Source organism: Myxocyprinus asiaticus, chromosome 38 (assembly GCF_019703515.2).
Source record: "Myxocyprinus asiaticus isolate MX2 ecotype Aquarium Trade chromosome 38, UBuf_Myxa_2, whole genome shotgun sequence".
Classification (NCBI taxonomy): domain Eukaryota; kingdom Metazoa; phylum Chordata; class Actinopteri; order Cypriniformes; family Catostomidae; genus Myxocyprinus; species Myxocyprinus asiaticus.
In genome coordinates this window covers 16,640,588-16,663,724 of record NC_059381.1, presented here as the reverse complement: position 1 = coordinate 16,663,724, position 23,137 = coordinate 16,640,588, and the positions used below count along the sequence as shown (strand labels likewise).

General features: G+C 38.5%; 1 protein-coding gene across 5 annotated transcripts in view; it reads left to right on the top strand.

Moving 5' to 3' along the window:
- LOC127428656 (ankyrin-1-like) overlaps nt 1-23,137 on the top strand; it is a 132,121-nt gene that overhangs the window by 101,564 nt on the left and 7,420 nt on the right. For all 5 annotated transcript variants that reach the window (XM_051677154.1, XM_051677153.1, XM_051677152.1 and 2 more), the window contains 13 exons: nt 977-1,201; nt 1,824-1,978; nt 2,109-2,320; nt 2,647-2,851; nt 3,116-3,212; nt 4,792-5,020; nt 5,789-5,917; nt 7,374-7,493; nt 7,665-7,749; nt 9,062-9,136; nt 9,246-9,377; nt 10,730-10,888; nt 21,394-22,045. In XM_051677154.1, the coding sequence (XP_051533114.1) occupies nt 977-1,201; nt 1,824-1,978; nt 2,109-2,320; nt 2,647-2,851; nt 3,116-3,212; nt 4,792-5,020; nt 5,789-5,917; nt 7,374-7,493; nt 7,665-7,749; nt 9,062-9,136; nt 9,246-9,377; nt 10,730-10,888; nt 21,394-22,045 (2,475 nt within the window). The remainder of the gene's footprint in view (nt 1-976; nt 1,202-1,823; nt 1,979-2,108; nt 2,321-2,646; nt 2,852-3,115; nt 3,213-4,791; nt 5,021-5,788; nt 5,918-7,373; nt 7,494-7,664; nt 7,750-9,061; nt 9,137-9,245; nt 9,378-10,729; nt 10,889-21,393; nt 22,046-23,137) is intronic.

Genomic DNA, 23,137 nt, shown 5'->3' with positions numbered 1-23,137 from the left:
TTGGTTTGTTTACATTAACATTTTTTGACAGTTGGAGTTTGAATTAACAAGCATTCCGTTGGCCCATTTCAACATTCCATTCCATCAAGTCTAAGTTTTTTTCCAATTTTTGATCATGCGCTGTGCGAAAACCATTAAAACTGATCAGTTACAGTAGAAAAAAGATAGCACACTATTTCAGAACTGTCTGAAGGTCTAATCCAGAGACTATTTAGCAGAGACGGGCCACTTCTTTTAAAATGAATGGGAGAAATTGGAATGCCCATGGTCAATGGATGTAGAAAGGAAGTTCAGCCATTCAACTCAAGAATGCGCATGCACATTAGCTATACAAGCTGGGAAAATTGCGTTTTTTGGTGTAATCTGAGGTAAAGAAACACAATGTATGATACCAGTGTTGTCAGAATGTACTACTGATTTGAAATATGTTCTTTGATCGTAATCTTGACCAACTGTTTTGGAGATTTTGGTCTTCCTCATTCAAGTAGATAGAAGCTGCACTAGTATGCCGCTTGTTTACATAGAAAAATAGCTGTCCGAAAGTGTTTCAAAGATGACCGCCAGTGGACTGACTTGCTGAAAAGACTTTGAAGCAGATCATACGCCTTTTGTGGGTTTGTTTACATTTGAATTTTTTGACAGTTGGTGTTTGAATTAACAAGCATTCCTTTGGCCCATTTGAACATTCCATCACTGTAAGTCTATGGGGTTTTTCCAATTTTATTTGATCATGCGTGGTGCGAAAACCATTAAAACTGATCAGGTACAGTAGAAACAAATCACACACTGTTACACAACAGTCTGAAGGTCTATACCGAGTTTGGTGGATGTAGCTTGAAAGCTCTAAGAGTTACAGTAAAAAAAAAATAAAAAAAATAAAAAACAAAAACCCTAAACAAAGTTTGTTGAGCCAACATACTAAAATTACATTTTATCTGGTTTGTTCACTGGCTGGGTGTGGTTGTTTGTTTGGCAGGTTTCTGGTCAGCTTCATGGTGGATGCCAGAGGCGGGTCAATGCGTGGCAGCAGACATAATGGTCTGCGTGTAATCATCCCACCACGCACCTGTACCGCCCCCACACGCATCACCTGCCGTCTTGTTAAACCACAGAAACTCACCACCCCACCCCCTCTGGTGGAGGGAGAGGGGCTCGCATCTCGTATTATCTCACTGGGGCCTTCCAGTATGCAGTTCCTGGGGTGAGAGCCTGTGTGTGTGTGTGTGTGTGTGTGTGTGTGTGTGTGTGTGAGTGTGTGTGTGTGTGTCGTAGTCTGTATACACAGTGATGACCAAGCCACATAAATGGAGTGTATTAATTTGTATTGTAGGCATCAGTTCATGGCTAGTCCCTTCACTATGTTCTTCTCTACCCTACCAGTGAAAAGTTTATATACAACTACTAATTCTTTATTATTACTATTTTACACTTACAGTATTACAATGATAGTAAGGTCATCAAAACTATGAAATAACACAATGGATGTATGGGAATTAAACATGAACAAAATGTTCAACAAATTTAAAATGATCATAGATTTTAGCTTCTTCAGAATATCCACCCTTTGCCTACACTCTGGGCATTCTCTAAACAAACTTTATGGTGTATCCACCTGGGATGTTTTAAAAAGTATTGAAGAAATTCTCATGTATGCTGAGCACTTGTTGACTGCTTTTCCTTCACTACATGTATATCTGATCCTCACTGATTAAATTAATTTGCATTTTGTAAAGAAATTAATATGTAGGCACAATTGAGAAACATAAATTCTTTCAAGTGTGTCCAAACTTTTGACGGATAGTGTATTTTCTTTTCCTGTGTAGGCCAGTGATAGTGGAGATCCCTCACTTTGCATCTCTGAGCCGGGGCGATCGGGAACTTGTAGTTCTGCGAAGTGAGAATGGCTCCGTCTGGAAAGAGCATCGTAATCGCTATGCCGATGATGTGCTGGAGACCATCCTTAATGGCATGGATGAAGGTAGTTCACATGTTTCACAGAAAGGAAGTTTAAATTTGCAGGAAACTAGCAGATAAATTACAGATCACTTTGTGTCAGAGTTTCTGTATGACTGACCTTATGATCTTTGTGTCATCTGTGTCTTCCTCAGATCTTGAAAGTCAGGAGGAGCTGGAGAAGAAAAGAATCCGCCGGATCATTTCCACAGACTTCCCTCTCTACTTTGCTGTTGTATCACGTGTCCAGCAGGAGAGTGATCTTATTGGCCCAGAGGGAGGTCAGCTGATGAGTAAGCTGGTGCCCCAGGTCCAGGCAATTTTCCCCGAGACGGCCGTCACCAAGAGGGTTCGACTTGGTCTGCAGGTGAGATGGAGGTATCTGGATTTGAAGAGAGAATGACAGTGAGGCACATCATCCCATTTCTTCTGTAACATTTCACACAAAATGAATTACAATACATGTAAATGGATAATAACTATGTTACACAATTCTAAGTAATATTATAGAAAAATATGTATATACTGTATATCTCAATTTTTACAAATCACTGTTAGACATTATGCTTCTTTTGCTGTAATTTTTTCAATTTATTAAAAAAATTTTTTTCTTAAAACTGTTTAGTTGTTATTTTGTGCAGGGAGAGCTGAATAAATGGTATTAATTCAACTCTGCTTGTCTTCTTCACCCAGGCCCAACCAATCCCTGATCAGCTGCTGACTCGGCAATTAGGAAACCAGGCCACGTTCAGCCCTGTTGTGACAGTAGAGCCTCGTCGACGAAAATTCCACAGGCCAATTGGGCTCCGTATCCCTTTACCACCATCCTGGAAGGAGAGTTCGCGCGATGCTGGCGAGGGAGACACAACAAGCCTGCGCCTCCTCTGCAGTGTTATTGGTACGGTCTAATTCTGATCCATTGCAAAGCAAACGTTGTTTGAAGCTGATGTTTTGTTTTGAGAAAGGAAGACTATCTTGAACGCCAGTCTTTTTCAGCCTGATTTGATGTAGCTGCCCTGCCAAGTTGCTTGGAAAAGGCTGAAACAGACTGTTGTCCTGCCTGGAGATAGACACAGGGATAAAGATAGACTCAGCAAGTTGATTCCAGATGGTACTTAAAAAAAAAAAAAGGATTTTATAAAAAGCTGTAAACCTCCTGCAGGTGGCACCGCCCCCGCTCAGTGGGAAGACATCACTGGCACTACCAAGCTCATGTATTCCCACAACTGTGCCAACTTCACCACCAATGTGTCTGCAAGGTGAGCTACAAAGGCACAAACAAATACACCCAGGGGCATATTCTCTAAACATTTGCGGCACTATTGCTTGTGGTATTTCAGCACAAAAACCTGCATCTTATTCACTAACCAGCCGCAATACATTGTAAACAGGTGCTAAAAGTGCTGCATCGTGAGTATTTGAATTGAATTGATGTCTTTTTTTGTCTAATTTTCTGGTGTTATTGCATTATGTGAGCACTCCAAATGAACTCTGACCATCTCATTGACCCACGCCGCAGACCACATTTAGAGCAGCCCCTGAAGAGCGCATAAAAATTAGTGCTGTGATGCACTCTCCATCTGCTGAGGTTCGCGCCAAACTCCCATGAAAACATAAGAGAGGATTTTGATAGTGAATGCAAAGCCCTCCGGTTTCATTTTAATTTACCGGTTGCAAAATGGCGAATGTTGTTGGTCGTTGTTGGTTCATACACACAGTGTTAATGACACGGAGTGACAAAGAGGAGGAGACGCCTACTTACTCTGTTTCTGTGGAGATGATAGAATAGACCATTTCAAAGGCTATTTGTCAGTTTAAGGAAGTGACATCTTTGTCCCTTGAACATTTCTAGCTAGTTGCCAAACTCATTCAAAACAATAGCGGGAGTTGCTTCTTTCCAAGTGACTTTAATGCGATTAACTTTAATAACATAGTAACATAAATATAAATATGTAACATAAATATCTTTAAAAGTATGCGGAGTCATTTTATTTTGACAGTTCTGGATTATAAAAATGCAGCTACTGGAAATGCTTCAGGGCTAGACATCCGCAATCAGGTTCTAGTTCCTTTGTTATTGTTTACGTCCTTGAAATGATCTATAAAGAAACATATTTTCAAATACACACAGAATCTCAAAGGTCTTCCTTCATGCGAAATAAGGGCTTGTGGGTTTAATCGGAGAGTCTTAAAGCTGAAGTATGTAATTTCTGCGACAGTAGCGCCACCAAATGGAATTGCAGAAATAAACTTTGTTTTCAAAACAGTTTTCTGAATACGCCCCCCTTCTGCCATTGATTGAAGAAAGAGATAGTCCCACCCCCCACCTCACGCCATTGGTTGAGTAACATTATTGGGGTGGGTCTAAGTGGGTTACTCAAAACATACAGAGCAATTTTCATAGTGCAACAGTAACACAGTGTTGTATTTTAACACAGAAAATGTTACATACTTCAGCTTCAAAATAATGTGTGAATGTGAAGAATTTAGGACAGAAATATTTTACTATATAATATAATATTATAGTATATAATTTGTATTACGATTAATCATCATAATCGTGAAAGCCATAAAACAGACAATTAATTGTCATAATTGTGAAAGCCCTATAACAGATAATTAATCGCCATAATCTCAATTATTTGTTTGAGAATTAATTGTGACAGCCCTAGCGCTATCAGTGGCCACAATTCAGTGGGTGCAGAGTTTGTGAATTCCCCCTCATGCTCATGATAGCAGCCATGTCCGTTGCAGTACATTTAGATACATTTATTATCTTTATAGCCTCTTTTTTTTTGTTCTACCTTCTATGTGCGTCTGTAATCTGTTTCGCCTCAGGTTCTGGTTGGCAGACTGTCCACGAACGGCGGAGGCTGTGACCTTTGCCAACCTGCTGTACCGTGAGCTGATGTCAGTGCCGTACATGGCCAAATTTGTGGTATTTGCAAAGATGAACGATGCCAGAGAGGGCCGTCTGCGCTGTTACTGCATGACCGACGACAAAATAGACAAAACCCTCGAGCTGCACGAGAACTTCACAGAGGTGGCACGTAGCAGGGATATTGAGGTAATGGGAGGCGAGGAGGAAGGGGCAGTAGGAGTCTTTGAGAAACCAGTTTGGAAACAGGTCATTATTTATGCAATTCCATTTGGTATTGCAACATTTCACCTTTAAAGGCAACATGAAATGGCATTTGTAACTAATTTCAATTCTTTAATGTGACCTGCGGTTTAAGTGTTTGGCATATTTTTTTTCAGCAATTGTAAAAGGCTGCATACATAATGCATATTATGCACCTGCATACTACATGCGTGTTTGTACACAATAAAGTTGACTCTGTGCATTAAAGGGGTACTTAGTAATTTTTTTAGTCGTTATTCTGGTGACAGCATCACATCCTCATTAAAGTTTGCCCTCCTAAAGAAATTAATTGTCATTTTTAAACCTATATGTAAAATCATAACCACTCATGTGAGATGAGGACTCCAGTCATATCAGTTACCATATGAAAGCTGTTTTATTCTACATGGAGAGGGTCTCCTCATGGGGGCTGCCAAGTTAGAATCACATGACCAGCTGAATACTACTCGCATAATCTCAGTAACCACCCTTTCACTGGACATGTTCACTAATGGATTAAAGTACTCATGGCTGACTGTGAATGGTAAATTTCTACCAATGACATCTGAAATGTAACTATTGATTTGGAATGATGCTGAATCTAAGCGCTAGGTGTCAGTTTAAGTCCAAAATGCACAAACATAAAAGTTACTGAGTGCGTGTTTAAATCTTCGTCTCTGACTCATTCTGACTCATTGTTCTTTCCACCCACAGGTGATGGAGGGGATGCCACTGCACTTAGAATGTTCCGGAAACCTGGTGCCAGTGAGAAAAGCCACCCAGCAGCCTCGTAGCTTCAGTTTCCAGGCCTTCAGAGACAACCGGCTACCAGTCTCTGTTAAGGTCTGTCCATCTGTCTTTCATTATTAACCTGTCTGTCTGTCTGTGTGTGTCTTATAAAAATTTAGGCCAAAAAGTACATGGCTACTTCCTCTGTCTCAATACTTTGTATTTTCAGTCAACCTACACCTGTTTGTGTATTATTGTGTGTGTTCTTGTGCGTGAGGGTGTTTGTGTGTGTGTTTGTTGACATTCTTAAAATTATAGTTCACCCAAAAATTTAAATTTTGTCATTATTTACTCACCCTCATGTCGTTCTAAACCCATATGACTTTCTTGGACACAAACAGAGAAATTTTGAAGAATGTACTGGTTACTCATGAACGAATTGTTCTTTTGAAACAGATCTTTAAATGAATCATAATATCCAGTTCACAAAACTTGTCTTAATGATAAATTCACAAACAGCATATCGCAACTTCGCTAATGAACTGTGGACATGCCAAGGAGAGCTAGGGCAGATATCAAGATTTTCAGTGAATTATGACTTAAATTTTGAGCTGTTTCTGAGCCAAAGCTATTTTATGACTTCAGAAGACTTGGAATATAGCATTTGAGTCATATGGACTATTTTTATGGTGCTTTTTTGTCTTTTTTGAAGCTTGAAAGCTCCAGTCTTCATTCTTTGTAATTGCACATAAAAGAGTGACCAGTACATTCTTCAAAACTTCTCCCTTTGTGTTCCATGGAAGAATAAAGTCATACGGGTTTGAAACTTGATGATGAGTAATTGAAGACAGAATTTTCATTTTGCGGTGAATTAACCCTTTAATCACTTTGTCACTTTGACCATCCTGTCAACTTATTGTACGTCCTTCTTAACGTATCAGTGTATATAATTTTCAGTCCACATGTCCCCCTAGTACTGTCTTTCTCTCTCCACTTGTCTCACTCCCTTAATTTTTGTGTCTTCATATCTGTCTGTCATTGTGGCTTACACTCTGCACCTCTTTCTGTGATTGGTCAGTCTCAGACGAGCTGCTGTGTGTTGTATTTTGGCCTTTGTGGTGTAGTGGCTCACCTTGTAAATATGGTTTTAGTCTCATGAGCATGCCCTTAACTCTTTCACCCTCTAGCCTGCTCGCCAGTCTTTCTGCCTGCCTGTCTGTATGTCTGTCTCACTGTCTCTCTCTCTCTCTCTCACGGTCACTCTCTTACTGTCTGATCTCACAGACGCCCAGGTAAAAGTAAAGGTAAATCTCTCTCTGTCTCTCGCCTGCCTTTGGACTGCCTCCATCCCCTCCCCCACCCTGTATGAGTCACAGCTGAGCAGCTGCTCTGTCTAACAGTCTTTAATCTTTGTCTTTCTCTACTTCTCTCTCACCCTTTATTCATCTTCCCTTTTTGTTCTGACTTGACCCTTCATCTCATGTTCACCCCTCTCTTTTATCCTCCTTTCTCCCTGTTCTCTTCTCTCCATCTGTTCCTCCCTCCCTGTCCATTTCCCCTGGCACATCAGGTGAGAGACGGCAATAAGGAAGCAACTGGGTTCCTGTCCTTCCTGCGCAAATCCACCAAATACGAGGACGTGCAGCACGTGCTGTGTAACCTCAACATCACCATGCCGGCCTGTATCAAGGTGCTTTACTGAGTAGTTTTACTGTAGTTGTGAGTAGCGTGTAGCTTGAGAAGCTACAGTTTTAATGTACACTGATGCACCTTCAAGCTATTTTTACATATAACTTAAATTACTGTATGAAAGACAAAACTGCCATACTACTGTGTGTACTCACAATATGTTTACTCTTAGGTGGGGGGTAGTGACGAACGCCGGAGAACACTGACCCCTCTCGCCCTTAGGGAGAGGTACAGCACCCTGAATGAGTCTGGCCTAGGTAAGACATAGTGGCACCATGATAGTGTCCTCAAGAGGATGGGGGCTTTTGAATGCTGTGCTCAAATCCTTGCTTCTAAACCTGCCCACTCTCTCATGCATGGCTCTGACTGGGCATTGGATGCTGAGCACTGCCCTCTGTAGGGTGATGCTGGGATTGCGCTCAAAGGGGCCACCAACACAAGCAGTTTTGAGAAATCGGGTGCCCCTGATATCCACTGAGAGAATTAGCAGTAATAAACGCATGGTGCTGGTTTGAATCCAGTATAAATACTCTTGGCATGGCAAGCTCCAGCTTTGAGAATGAGCTTTGAGGAAAAGGACTGCAAAAAATGTGCCTGTTTAGAGATGTCGACGCTGGTAAGACGATGTAAAGAGGGTCTAGGAGGTTTGAGGTTGCTTAGCCATCCAGGACACGTCACAATCTTCATTGTACTTGAAGCAGATGAAGCCAACTAATGTATGTAGAGTGCAGATTTTGGCCAGTTTTAGGTAAGTGTTGATCAATGTTACAGTTTCAGGTTTTGTCTAGTTCTAGTATGTCTGGTTTTCAGATAAATCAAATAAAATTTAGTGAAGTTTATACTTAAAACAATAATGGGGTTAGAACAACTGTTTAATTCAAGGTTTAGGGATGTTTTTTTTTTTTTTTTACTGGAAAATAAGACAAAAATGCTTACCAAGAAAGCGTTTTTTTTTTTTTTTTTTTTAAAGCAGTCATTACTAATATTGGTCATTTACCTGTTATCCAATTCTCCCTGGGTATTTTGTACAGGAAAGATTTATTTATTTTTATTTTTTTTTTTATTAAAGTTGCCATATAGCAGCTGTAATATGTCCACTACATTGATTTCATATAAAGCCCTCAATGAAAATTTTGGAGGCCTTTCAAGCAGATGCTATTTCTATTAAAGTTACAATGATTCACTGCAGCTAATGCTAATGTGAGATACATTACACAAAAATCTTTATTGAACATATTCATTACTTAAATGTTCAGTTGTTTATCTGCGACAAAAATGACATCAGCTAACCCCAAGTACTGTATATGTTGACATTGTAATTTAATGAGTTATGTATATATATTGTGTGTATTTATGTTGTATTTTACTTAATTTCAGGTCTTCTGAGGTTTTTCATAACAGCTTCAATGTTGTAAAAAGTGATATATATATATATATATATATATATATATATATATAATCCTTGTTATCACTACCATAAAGTATTAAGCTTACTGGATATGTTATTGAAGTGTGTTTCTGAATTGGGAACTGCTGTGGAAACTATGGTTTAATTTGTCTTTGATTCAGCCACAGTGAATGCCTTGGAGAGAACCGAGCTAAAGATCGCACTCATATCAGAACAGCTTGGACTGAGCTGGACTGGTAAGAGCTTTGCCCTGAAAAATATTTGTATTACCTATTTTACTCATGGTTCAGTTATTTTCACCTCAGCTCACATGGAACAAGTTCTTTTGTCTGTTTTCATTTGTAGAGCTGGCAAGGGAGCTGCAGTTTAGCATGGATGACATAAACCGGATCAGAGTGGAGAACCCAAACTCCCTCCTGGACCAGAGTTCAGCTCTGCTCAACCTTTGGGTCAGCAGAGAAGGAAAGAAGGCCAAGAGTGAGTATCTTTAATTAAAGTTCTACTCTCTGTTGTGTTTCACATTATCCTGCTGAAAAAAAACAGCATTGCTGGTCACCAGCTAATAGTATGTTGTGTTTACAGCTTACAACATACAAGCTGTACAACATACAGCCTTCAGTATGTTGTTTCATGGAATGCTGGTGTCCCCACCAGGCATTTAAACTAGCTTAACCAGCTTCATCAGAAAGACCATGATGGTCATCCAGCTTCACCAGTTAGGTTTCACTGGTGAAAAGCATGGCTATGCTGGTCCACCAGCTAGACCAGCACCAAACCAGCACTACCCAGCATAAACCAGCCTAGACCAGCTTGGGATTTGCATGCTGGTTAAGCTGGTTTTTTCAGCTGGGTAAACAGGGTTAAGACATCAGGTTTCTGATGATCTTTTGAGATGAAAGACTTCCATGAAAACATACTTGTTCTGCACTTCTACAACTTTATAACATCACACGGATGAACATATGACCAAAATATGATATGACCAACATCCACTTTTGACAGTCCATGTTTATACGTCAGTGGGTGATCATAAACTTGACATGCTGAGTCACAGTGAGGTTATAAGGAGAAAGCAGGATAGATGATTTAATCCTAATCACCAGAAAAACTAAGAATTAGAGTAAAAGAGGGAAAAAAGAGGGAAAGTTTGTCAAAACTTGTGCTATTCCTCGCTGTGTGTTTCACCTTCCACTCTGCATATCCATCTGGAGGAACCCACTGTTAGAAACAAGCAGCTTAAGTTTATGTTTTAACAAGATTCCTGATTATTTCAGTCTGATTTTAACTGTTTGTTCAGTGCAGCAGATTGTTTTATGGATCTGTCCATAATGTACTGCAGAATTTTCAATGAGGCTGTTATGGAAGGATGGGGCAGGTAAAATTATTTTGGACATTTTGTGAAGGCGCAGCAGCCAAAACTCATGGCATGAAAACTGAAATATGACTGTTTTTCTACAAAAAATAAAAACCTTTTACAAACATTATTACAGCATCTTGGAGAAAAACACCTTTAAATGTTTTCATTTACAAAAAATGATTTATTGGTATTTCTAGTTCTTTTCTTTTATTTGTATTTTTTTTTTTTTTTTTTTATAGAGATTTTTTAATATAAGTCCAGAATCAGTTTTAGAGTTTTTTTAAATTAATTTTTAAAAATATTTAACTTGGGAAATAAAAAATATTTTTAACCTGGATTTCGCCTTGAAAATTGTAATAGAAGCTGGCATGGTGTTAAAAAAGCAAACAAACAAACAGTGACCAATTTCACAACTTTTCCCCTGTCTCTGAGTGCTATCATAACACTTCCTCTTTCATCATATATTATTCAGTGGAGAACTTGCATGGAGCTTTAAAGAACATTGATCGGTCAGACATTGTGAAGTCTTTGGAAGCCCAGGCTCCTCAGGCAGTTCCCGGGGTGGTGGAGGAAGGAGCCTGCAGACTGGCTGATTGCGACTCCACCCTGCTTTCCCCTAGTGTCATCAACGGTAAGAACCGACTGCAACTTGCATTGATCTTATAATCCTCTGAATTTATCAACTGCTACATCTTTGAACTGACATTAGGCACCAAGTAATCCAAAGCTTGTTGGAAATGTTGGAAATTACATGAGTTGGCCACTAATTGCATATTAGCTTTAGTCTCCCAAAATCCAGAGCATGAAATCTGGGATGAAAGAACGTCTATGACAGGAACGTAATGAGACCTACTTTTCCCCCACTAGTTTTCCTTTTTTTTTTTTTTTTTTTTTTATCAGGCATGTCATGGCAATGCCACCATTTTCACTCAGTAGGACCATTATTGAACAAATATGAGATTTCAAGTCTTCGCCAGTGTAACAGGTACTTTCTTAAGTAGGCATGTGCAAAACTACATTTCCCTTTCAAGTCGGTCACTTCGACGCTGTGTCAGTAGCTGAAGCTGTGAGAAATCCTACTGGGGCGATGACTTTGAAACTCTATACCATTACGGCAATTTGATTAGCTGGTGACTCTTGGCACTCCGCCCTTTGCTTGCATGTTCATGGGCATATAAGCCAGAGTCCAGCACCACATCATCAGAATTTTCCTCTTTCAGGGTTGTGTAGACATCTCTCGTCCTATGGAACTGTAAACCAATGCTTCACTGTTCTAATCTGCACCCAGTCAGCAAGTTTTCTTCTTAGGAATAGTGTTGTCACGATACCAAGTTGTCGGTACCGATACCAGCGAAATTTCACGGTTCTCTATACCAATTAGCAAAACATAGCAAACATATGCTAATATGGTAATGTACTATTGAATACACTCATTTAGCCTATTTATAGTTACATTTCAATGTAAATATTAAATTAAAAGAAATGCATGTTTTCTTCAAGTGTTTCTCAATTAAGTATCCATTGCTTAAGTGTTTTTATGTAGGGCCCTACTGAAATCTGTTTTATTATTTCCCATATCCTTTTTTTTAAGTACATTTTCTAGAATTCCATGTTTTAAAGTTTAATTTAATTTCATCATCCAAATGGAGTCTAATCAAAATCTTAAAACTTTTTACAAGTAAAAAATAAAACAGTTACTTTTCAACACAATTTTACTCAGTAAAATAGCTCTCTTGTTTGTAATATATTGCTTAATTATTATTATTATTATCATCATTATTATTATTTGTTATTATTATTAATATTACTACAATGAATATTACAGTTTACTATACAGTTGTAATAGTTTCAATTTCAGGCATCTAGCTTTACTTCTTCTGATGGATAAACAGTTCCCTACATGGCCCAGTGTGATCGTTAAAGTGCAAAAGCTGTGATTTAACTATATACATACACTGCCGGTCAAAAGTTTTGAAACACTTGACTGAAATGTTTCACATGATCTTAAAAATATTTTGATCTGAAGGCATATGCTTAAATGTTTGAAATTAGTTTTGTAGACAAAAATATAATTGTGCCACCATATTAATTTATTTAATTATAAACTAAAATTTAATTTAAAAAAAAAGTTTTTGAAATTGATGACTTGGACCAAATAGTAAAAAAAAGCAGCCAATAAGTGCCCAATGTAGATGGGAACTCCTTCTATACTGTTTAAAAAGCATCCCAGGGTGATACCTCAAGAAGTTGGTTGAGAAAATGTCAAGAGTGACTACTTAGAAGATGCTAAAATATAACACGGTTTTGATTTATTTTGGATTTTGTTTAGTCACAACATAATTCCCATAGTTCCATTTATGTTATTCCATAGTTTTGATGACTTTACTATTATTCTAAATGAGAAAAAAAAAAACAATTATAATAAAGAATGAGTGTTTCAAAACTTTTGACCAGTAGTTTATATAGTCTACATGTGCTTCACATTTGATTAGTGCTCTATTTTTTCATACAATACGAATGATTCTCAATGTCAGTGGAGTTCCAGTTAGTGTATGAGTGGTCTGCTTCACACATTCATTTAAAGCTCATGCAGCTCGAATGCAGATTAAGATTGCAGCATTTTGCTGTTTAATAATCACACTAGGTCATATGAAGATTTTAATTTGATTAATTGTGCATTTCGGTGTAAAAGGAGTAGCAGAGCACATGCTCAAATAAGCGTGTGAGCATTTAAAAGCAGCCTTGTGTCAGTCTAACCATAACGACACACCTGACCGAGGAATGTTTCAAGCCAAGGAGAACCCTACCATTGCGTCAGTTTCAGCAAGTGCCGGGTTTAATGGCTGCTGCAGCCACTGTCACACCGCTAGGCTTACCACAGAACAGACCTCTCCAGTGCTTGCTCAAATCGAGAGTCCCTCATCACCCATGGTCATTTTCACCTCCTAGTGACACATCACTGTTTAGCCTGCTAGCTGTTTAGAGGAGAGTCAAGTTTTTTCAAAAAGATGGAATGGAGACTCTGTCCTCAGACAGTTCAGATGATTTGAGAGGTATTCGGGGAAGAAGAGGTGGACCTGTTTACCTCCCCTGAGACAATGCATTGTCGCCTTTGGTACTCCATGACACAAGCTCTACTAGGCCTGGACACCTTAGTTCACAGATGCCCAGCAAAACACGAATATGCGTTTCCCCCCATCTGCTTGCTACATTAAGTATTGAGCAAGATACAGGAAGAAAAGTAAACAGTGAAACTAGTTGCGCGGAAATGGCCCAAGGTCTACTTGTTGCTGGAGGTGGTAGAGCTGTTGGATGCTCTCCCATGGGAATTCCTTTGAGGGCGGATCTGCTCTCATAAGTTTGTGGCATGATCTGGCATCCTCAGTCTGAGCTGTGGAGACTTCATGTCTGGCCCATGACATTGTGTCTGACACAATAGGTTTGTCTCAAACGGTGCTAGGTTCCATTCTACAAGCCAGGGCCTCCTCAACAAGGTTGCTGTATGCCTAAAAAAATCAGTATCATCCTAGGGTGAGGACCCAATGCATTGCGTTGTGCACACGATACTCTGATTTCTGCAAGAGCGTTTGGATGCAGGACTCACTCTATCCACACTCAAAGTAATACGTTGCTGCCATAGCGACCACTTATGACCTCTTAGGGCTTGTCTGTAGGCAAACACCCTCTGGTCAGCAAATTTCTGCATGGTGCGAGACGGCTAAGACCCTTTTGCCCCGTTACCATCCCGGTTTGGGTTAATGAGCTAATGGATTCCCTGTTTAAACCACTAGAGGCAGTAAGCTTACACATACTCTCTCTTTGAAGACTTTGCTGCTACTCGGTTTGGCATCAGGCAAACGTGTTAGGGACATTCAGGCCTTTTCTGACAGCAACGCTTGTTTAGAGTTCAGACCAGGCCTGTCAAAGGCCATTCTCCAGCCCAGAATGGGGTCAGGGTCCCAAAGTGCTGGCAACCACTTTAGTGCTCAGGTTGTTACCCTGCAAACATTCTATCCTCTTCAATTTGAGTTGGACAAAGCTAAGAGACTACATTTGCTCTGCCCTTCAGAGGGCATTGCGCATGTACAACGAGTCAATTTTAATGTCTAAACAACTCTTTAGTTTGCTTTGGGGGCCATTTACAGGTTTTGGCCATCTCCAAGCAAAACAATTCCCACTGGGTCGTTGATGCCATTGCGCTCGCTTATGATTCGCAAGGCATACAGTGACCAATGGGTGTCAAGGCTCATTCCACCAGGAGTATGGCCTCCTCAGAAGTGTCGTTGTGTTGGGTGTTAGGTCAAAATCTGTGGTCTCTCTATTCTAACTGGTGTGAATGAGAGTATGCAAGCAATGTTTCACCAACATGTTGGCTACTGTCATTGTATCAAAGCCATTGGCAGGGTGCTTGACCATCCTGCTTTCCTCCTTCCTACTAAGTGAGAAGATCTGTTAAGACATTGGACCACTACCCGGTATGGCTAGTGCCTCTGTCTTGATATCGAGCTGTATGGTTTGTTTTTCTCTCCACGTTCTTTCCTATTTTTCAATTTGAAAGTATGGTTATAGCAATGCCTTTTTACTATCTTGTTGGCTAGTTGGCATTGCCCTATGAGAATCATGGCGTTATGGTGTACAGCTCCCACAGCATCAGCTACTGACGCAGCACCAACGTGACCTACTTGAAAGGGAACATCTTGGCTACTGTTGTAACACTGAAAGAAGGGAACGAGACGCTGCGTAGCTGTGCTGCACTACTGATTTTTTTGCTGTTAAAAGACCGATAGAGGCGCTCTCCTCCATTCAGTCAGAAAATTCTGATGGTGTGAGCGCCAAGCATCACTAGCCAGACAAATTGGCTCGATGGTACATGGTTTCGAGGTCACTACCCCTAGGAGGAGCTCCCACAGTGTCAGCTACTGACACAGTGTCACATTCCCTCCTTTCAGGGAACCAAGGTTACACTAATAACCAAAACCTGGGTTGCCTGAACTAGACGACTAATTGGTCTTAAGGAAACCCTGATCAAATTAGGTTAGTTTCAGATTCACGTGACCGAATGCGTTTCCTAGGGTGCAGAATGGAACAGAATACAGGTGTTTTTGAGATGCAGATTTAAAATTTTGAGAAAATAATTATTTGACATACTGTCGTAAAAAAAGCAAAGCTTATGGCTGGATGTTCAAAAAATAGCACGGACATGATGCAATAGCCAAAGATGTCTATCTGCATGTGTATTCTATAGCGGTGGTGCTTTAAAGGGAATGAATTTAAAGACGTGACATCTCTGAAATGGTGTTGTCATCCAGCTAAACAAAAGCACACTATCCGCATGCACATAAAGCATCACCGATAAAAAAAGATGTTTAGGAAAAATCTTGAACTAGTCAGCCTCTTTTTTTTTCAACTAATTGACTTGTCGACCATTGTGACATATCCGTAATAATTATACTGAAACAAATTTAATATGTATTTGGGTACCGGGGTGTGTGTTTTTAAATATGACCATGAGCAAAAGAGAGGAGCATTCAGGCTCGAATGGATGAGTACTACAAGGGAAGACTTTCCCTCTCAAATGACATAAAGCTTCCATACTTGTGTCTGCTTCGCTCTCTCTCTCTCTTTTCCTCCCTATTTCTTTCTCAAACATGTCATCTGCAGCCCAGCCGCCCTACTCTTCCTCCTCACAGCTCTCCTCTTCGACCTCCGACCTCATAATGACCTCCTCTGGGCCTCCTCTTTTCCTCTCATTCTAGTTTTTTATTTGTTTGTTTTGATCTCTTGTTCCCATTGTGTGGGAGCTGTGCTGTGTCTGTACGCATGTGCATGCTGCTTGACGTGCTCTATTTCTGTATTTTCTGGATAATTTTTTTTTTATTGTGAGGCTTTAAATAAAAAGAGGTCTTCGTTTTTGTTGTTCTATAACAAACTTGTGTATGCATGGCATGCTTTCAAGGTATGAATTTCTTCTTGTGTATATTTCACTAACTGTTTTACTGAGTGATGCTTTAACTCCTGAATTTCAGTAACTTCAGTAACTCTTCTCATCTTTGATGAACATATTGACGTTGTTCCTTTAAGCCCTGCTGTTCTGTTGGCAACAGTTTGCATAATGTTTTGGAAAATGGATCTGTAACCCTATCATGTTGCAGAAGCATTTTTGGAGCGATATGTGTCAACTGATATATTGCTGTTGGTGTTTATCGATGGCGTGTGTATGTGTGTTGGTGACACCATTTGAAACCGCAGGGCTTTGTGTTGTCAATGATGTAATGGGCTGTATTCACAAAGTAAAACATGTAGCTGTTAGGGACATCTAGTGACTAAAACCTAAATATATCCCATCAAAGTCTTTGTAGAGGTTTAATTTAGTGTTGTGAAGTGTGTAATTGTGGCAGAAAATTAGTCACAAACAAAATAGATTTGCAAAAATAATGTCTATTTTGAGACATTTTTGCCAAACACTCCACCTTCTTTCATTGGTTGGACAAACAGATAGTCCTGTCCCAAATTCATGCCATTGTTTGAGCAAATGTTGCCTTGTCAGGGTGGTTGGGATGCTCAAACAGAACAATGTTTTGAAACTGCAACTGTAACTGTTTTCAGGGAAATCAATCTACAAATGGCTTATTTACAGTTGTCTCTGCATATTTAGCAGAGATTGGAGAAAGTATTGTTTGTATTTTAACACTGACAAAATTTACACTTCAACTTTAATTTATGCAGAAAATAAAAATATACAGAATTATAATTATAACATACAGAAAATCTTTACACTTGTGAATGCAGTCCTAATGTGTGTTTGGGTGTGTGTGTGTGTGTGTGTGTGCATATGAAGAAGAAACATTTAATCCCCCTGTAAGTCCATATAATCTTATCAGATCACTCAAGATGTTCTGGGCCCATAATTTTGTGTTGTGTGAAATATTGTGTTTTGTGCTGTATTATGTTATGTGCTGTGTATTGGACAGTTTGAGTGAGATTGTTACATTTATTTGCACATGTGTATATGTTGTTGTGTGTTATTAGATGTGTGTGTCTTCATTTGTGTCTTTTTTTTACATAACAATCAAAAAAGTTGTGGTTATGTGCATTCCGGTAAATCCTTTTCAGCACATTTTAACACAATTGCCCCATGTTGTGGTGTTTTTGTTGAGTATTTGTATTGGAGTGACAGTAGATATTTTTGTTCCTCACAGTGTGTACTGCGTGTGTCATGTGTTCTCGTTAATGGGGGGCACAGCGAAGGTCTCCACTAATTCATCATTTTCATATTTCTTCTTTTCATTATCTTACCATCCATCATTACCATAACCATTCATTCATTCATTCATCCATCCATCTACTTATCCACCTACATTTGCACTAGCTAAAACATCTGCTAAAAATGGTGCCATTGGTTTGATAAATAAATTAATCAACTAATAAAAGTAGTTTAATGTACAGTTTCCATCTGCATACATAAATAACACTGTAAGTTTAATGTCGTTTAATGTTTTTAAGGAAACTTGCCTTCTTGCAAAGAAATGTAAAATAGAACAGTTCAACTGTCTTCAGAGGATTGGATATGAAAAGTAATTGGGTGTGAAACATAAAAACAAGTTACAAAAAATCAATAACACTTTAAAACTTCATTTAAAAAAGTATTACAATCTAGTATAATGAAAGACAGGGACAGTGTAATGTAAGGTGTGAACAATCCTTGTTAATGGTTTATCCCCTGAGGAGCGCAGGTATAATGATTTATTTTTTGTTTTGTTTTGTTTTGGACCATACATGGGAAAGAGATAACAAATCCCTTAATTATTATTTTGTGTCATTATTTAATATTAGCTGATTCCCAGTTAAACTGTTTAAACTATTAAACTAACTAAAGCACATGTGAATGCTGCAGTTTTAGTCGCCTCTTTTATTTTCTGAATATATATAATAATATATTGTATATTGATGTGTTTTCTGTCAGAATGAAATAGCTGGCCAAAAACATGCATACAATTACACGCATGGTATGTAAAAACAAATAAGTTAAATATTGCAACTTCATATCCATTTGAACAATTCTAAGGTAGGAATGTGAATCAGACATTATAACCATACACAAAGAGAAAAGCCATTGTTGCATGCTCATTAAACTGAAAGTACTGCTTGTTCATGTACACAACATTCATACATATGAGAAAGAAAGATCTGGCATGAGACAGTGTTGGGTCTCTTGAGCACAACAGTATTTATGTGGGTGGGGGAGAGTATGTTAACGGGATATTCTGTGTTCTCTTCAACGTAACGTCTAGTTACCGTATCTGTGGCATGCTTTCAGTTACCACAGACATTAATTTAGACTTGTGCCTTAGTGTGTATAAATGAACAGGCAACACATGGTATAGTAAATACACTTATAATAGAAACTTAGCAGAAAAATGAACAGCACCGCAAATAAACATTTAAAACATGCAAATGTCACTCTGTTTTGAAACGAAAAGTTTCTATGTGTTAGCATGAAAATGGTGTGATAGAATTGCTTACAAACCCTGCCTGTGCGAAGTTATATTCAGTCTTTCAACTCATGTCATGACCAGCTACAAAAAGGGATGTGATGTACAGTAACTGCATATATGACCTTTGTTGGTGTTCTACATCCACAGAAATTACATCCGTAAGACATAACCAGAACTTCTTCCAGCCAGAAAAGCAGTCCCACTTCAAAAGGATGATTTAGATATAATAATAATATTAAAATCCATGATTTTTATTTATTTATTTATTTTTATGGGAAAATAGATTTTTGGGGGAATAGAATGGTGTACTTATGATTAAACTAATATATGATAACTATCTTTTATCCCCTATTTTTGCCCCCAACCTCCAAGCAAAATAGTACAATTCTGTCGAAATTCACTTCAATTGAACCTGTCGAAATTGTTGTCTGTAGTAATCAACAGCATATCACAGATGCGGTAAATAGACAATAGGTTGAGGAAAAAAAAATAAAACAGAATAGTCCTTTAACAGTGGATTGCTTGCTGTGAGTGATTTAAATGCCCTATCTCGGTCTTCAAAATGACAGTCCTGTGACCCTGCATTTACTGTCATAAACATAAATGTTAAACTCACAGTTATTCCTCACACTGACCCTAGAAACTTTTGCTTTAACTCTTAAGTTAATAGGAATTTCACCAAACACCCTTACATATTCGGGTCTTTAGAGACCAGGCACTTATATCTATCACAAATGGGTCTACAACTGCCCAGTTTGTAAGACAATTAGAAAATAATAGAATAAAATGTATTTTTATATTTTGATTATTTATTTTTCTTATTTCAAAGATATAATGCAACAAATCAGGACAAATCTATAACAGGATTCATTGATTTCACTCTGAAATTTCACGAGACGCAACTAGTTGTCAACCACATATTAAGCTACACATAACACATAAAACCCTATTTGGATGGGACTAGATTTCCCTGAGGAGGTTTTTTTCATAGAAATTCTTGTTTCATAGACATGCTTTGTGATTTGAATCCCATCTGAATCTGACAAATCTGTGTTTTTCTCACACAACTTCTGTAAAAAATTCCAGAGCAAATTACTTACTGTTTTTTGGCTAACTCAAAGGTCCTCAGAGAAATCTATTTCCTTCCAAATGCGAATGTCTGTGATTGCTGATATTGAATTTTCACAACGCTTCTCTTCATGTTTTTTGACCAACATGAACTACCATTAAGATCGTGCCAGTCTTCTGCCTGCTGCGTGACTTTCAATTTGGATGTAGAGTTTTTGCCATCCAATGAAAAAAATGGGAAATTAAAATTAGCAAGGAGAGCCAAATCGCGGAAACTGCTAAGACTGGCTACTGTAATATCAACGCCTGGTAAGGTACTCACCTTAATTTCTCCGCTCAGTTACGTAATGTTATAATTATATTTATTATTTCATTGGGTTTATTATAAGCAGCCACTTCTATAAACTCATGCAAATCTATAATGTATAATTAATAAATTACAATTAAATAAATAAAAAATTTAATTATTTAAAAATAAAAATTATAATTATGTCATTTTAAATTTAAACTGATAACGTTTAAAATACACATTAATTTTATCACCTAAATTATGTGTTTAACCTTCTCTAATGCCCACATCTAGAAAACAGACACTCCCACCTCTGTAATAAACACGGAGATCTTTAGTCCTGTCTGAATCAGATAAATCTCAGATGTCGGGTGATAATAATTGTAACTCAAATGTCGTTTAGAAAACAAATCCCGTCTGAATAGGGCTTGCTTAAGATACACATAAGCTACATATTTATTTTCTCAGGCACTTTTTGAGTATAAATAGATGCACAACTTACTTAATTTCAGTAGCAGACCAAATGACAACAGCCAAATCATACTGTTCATGTGTTACACTTGCTATAGTTTACTTCCACGTTGCTTCTTCATCAAATAGCAATGTCAAATGTAAATCAAATCAATCACTGACACATCAGCACCACCTTGAGTAAGAAATAGCATGTATAGTATGGATGTGTACACACATATGAGATACTGATAATTCACCATTGTTACACAGAAAATCAACGTGATATAGTATTTATTTGTATGAATGTAGTACTCATTTCTCTTGATATAAACAAAGAAATAGATATCCTGTGATAGTTAACTTATATAGATATGAAATAATCATAAAAATATAATTTATGGAAGTACCAAAAAAAAAAAAAAAATAAATAAATACAAATAAAAACCTCACAGACACTGTTTTACATCTTTAGTACTTAAGACATTTTTTTAATTTTTTTTTTAAATAATTATTATTATTATTATTTATTTTTTTATTTTTTGCAATTTTGGCTTTGTGTGTGTGTGTGTGAAAAAGATTGAGGATACTAAACAGGTGTAGGCACAACTCCAAAAAAATGGATGAGGTACAGGGGGTGGAATGAAGTCCCAGGTCACTAAAAACCCGAGGTATGCGTTTAAGGGTTAAAGCACTACACCTTTGCTCACTTACATACTGTATTTACAGACACTGTGTGCAGCATGCACTTTCAGTAAGTGTCAGGCCCCCCCACCTACCCCCACTGTGTCTGAATGGTGTTAGCGTTGCCTTTTTTGTCTGGCCGTCTCTCAGGTTATGGGCTGGTGCAGGAGGAGCTGCTCTCCCCCGCTTCTATGCAGTATAGCCTGCCCTCCCCACTGGGCATTGAGCCCTACTGGCAGGAGGTGTCCAGCCTGGAGTGTGCCCCCATCGCCACCACTGAGGAGGACACTATGATGGAGATGTCAGATGTGCAGGTGTGGCCGGCAGGGGTCAGTCCATCTCTGGTGACTGTTGAGGATTCGTCCCTGGACTGTAGCAGCCGTGCAGATGACTCTGAGGGTAACACGTTGAGCCTGCCCTGCAGTAGCTTGGGTAGACCCAGCAGTGGAGCCAGTGGGGCTAGTGGCTCTATCATGGAGCTGGAGGAGGAGGAGGAAGAAGAGGAGGTTGATGAAAATGACATACAGCATGAGCCGGTGTCCAGGACTGCAGAAAAAACGTGGGCCAGTGGCGCTGTCCCAAAGGCCAACTACAATGGGCAGGCTGGAGGTCAGAGGTCGGAGGGCAAGAGGACAGAGGTGGTGGCAGGTGGCAGTGTGACAAGTGTAGCTAGAGGAGGAGGAAAGGGTGGAAAAGGGGCAAGTTCAGAGGAAACGTTTTCTGTTCTTACAGGGCAACAGATATACGCCCAGTTGTGTGAGAGAACTGGACTGACTCGAGCACTAGAACACAATGGAGACAGGTAGGGATTACTTTGGTACCCAGCATTATACTGCCTACATCTGTTTCACACATCTTATGTCTGCAACAGCAGGCTTGTGTTGTACTTTCACACTGACAGCATGTCTGCTGCGTAACAGAGTTAAGCGCAATTGACCACATTTGTGGCAGAACGTTGATTTTCACAACAAAAAAATAAAAAATAATAATTTAACTTAGTTTATTTAAAAGAGCAAATATTGTGGTTACAGTGAGGCACTTACAATGGAAGTAAATGGGCCAAATCCATAAACATTAAAATGCACACTGTTTCAAAAGTGTAGCCACAAGACGTAAACATTATACTAAAAACAGGTTTTTAGTGTGATAAAATTGTTTACTAACCATATCTATGTAAATTTATATAGAATGTTACAACTTGGTGGTCACGCACAATGCTGGTAAACCCTGTAATCTGGTAAATGCGGAAAATCTGTAAAATGTTCATGTCTTGTGGCTATAATTTTGACACAGATTGTATGTTAATGTTAAGGGAATGGCTTCTTTTCTCTTCCATTGTCAGGGCCTTACTCTAACTGCAATTTTTGCTTTTTTATTTGTATAAATAAGCAAGGGATGAGTCAGTTATTTTCTGTGGCAATCGACATTATGCCACAAATGCTGTCAATGAAGCTTGACTCGTTTTCCTTTGAAATAGTACTTTAATAACAGCCAGATATTATAAAACAGTTTTGGGTAGTATGCGATTGAGAATGACTACAGATTTGATCATCATGAAATCTAATTTACATAAGGGGCATAACATAAATATGAATTATTCTACACAGAATGGACAAAGTGCAGACTAAATTTAATAAATCATCTGGATTAAGTTAAAATTACTTAAAAGAAAGTGCGTTTTGTGTAACTTGCATAAAGCTTAACAGATAGTTTCAAAGAATGGGTGACGTTCGCTTCATTTTTAATGTTGCCTCATAAAAGCCTGTATTGCAAAATATTTTGTTGATAAATAGGTTTACAGTGCATTTTCAACATATTTTCTTTCAGAGTTTGGTGTGTGAGGCGTAACAAAATTAGACTTGGTGCCGAAACTCTACTACATAGCACCATGTTG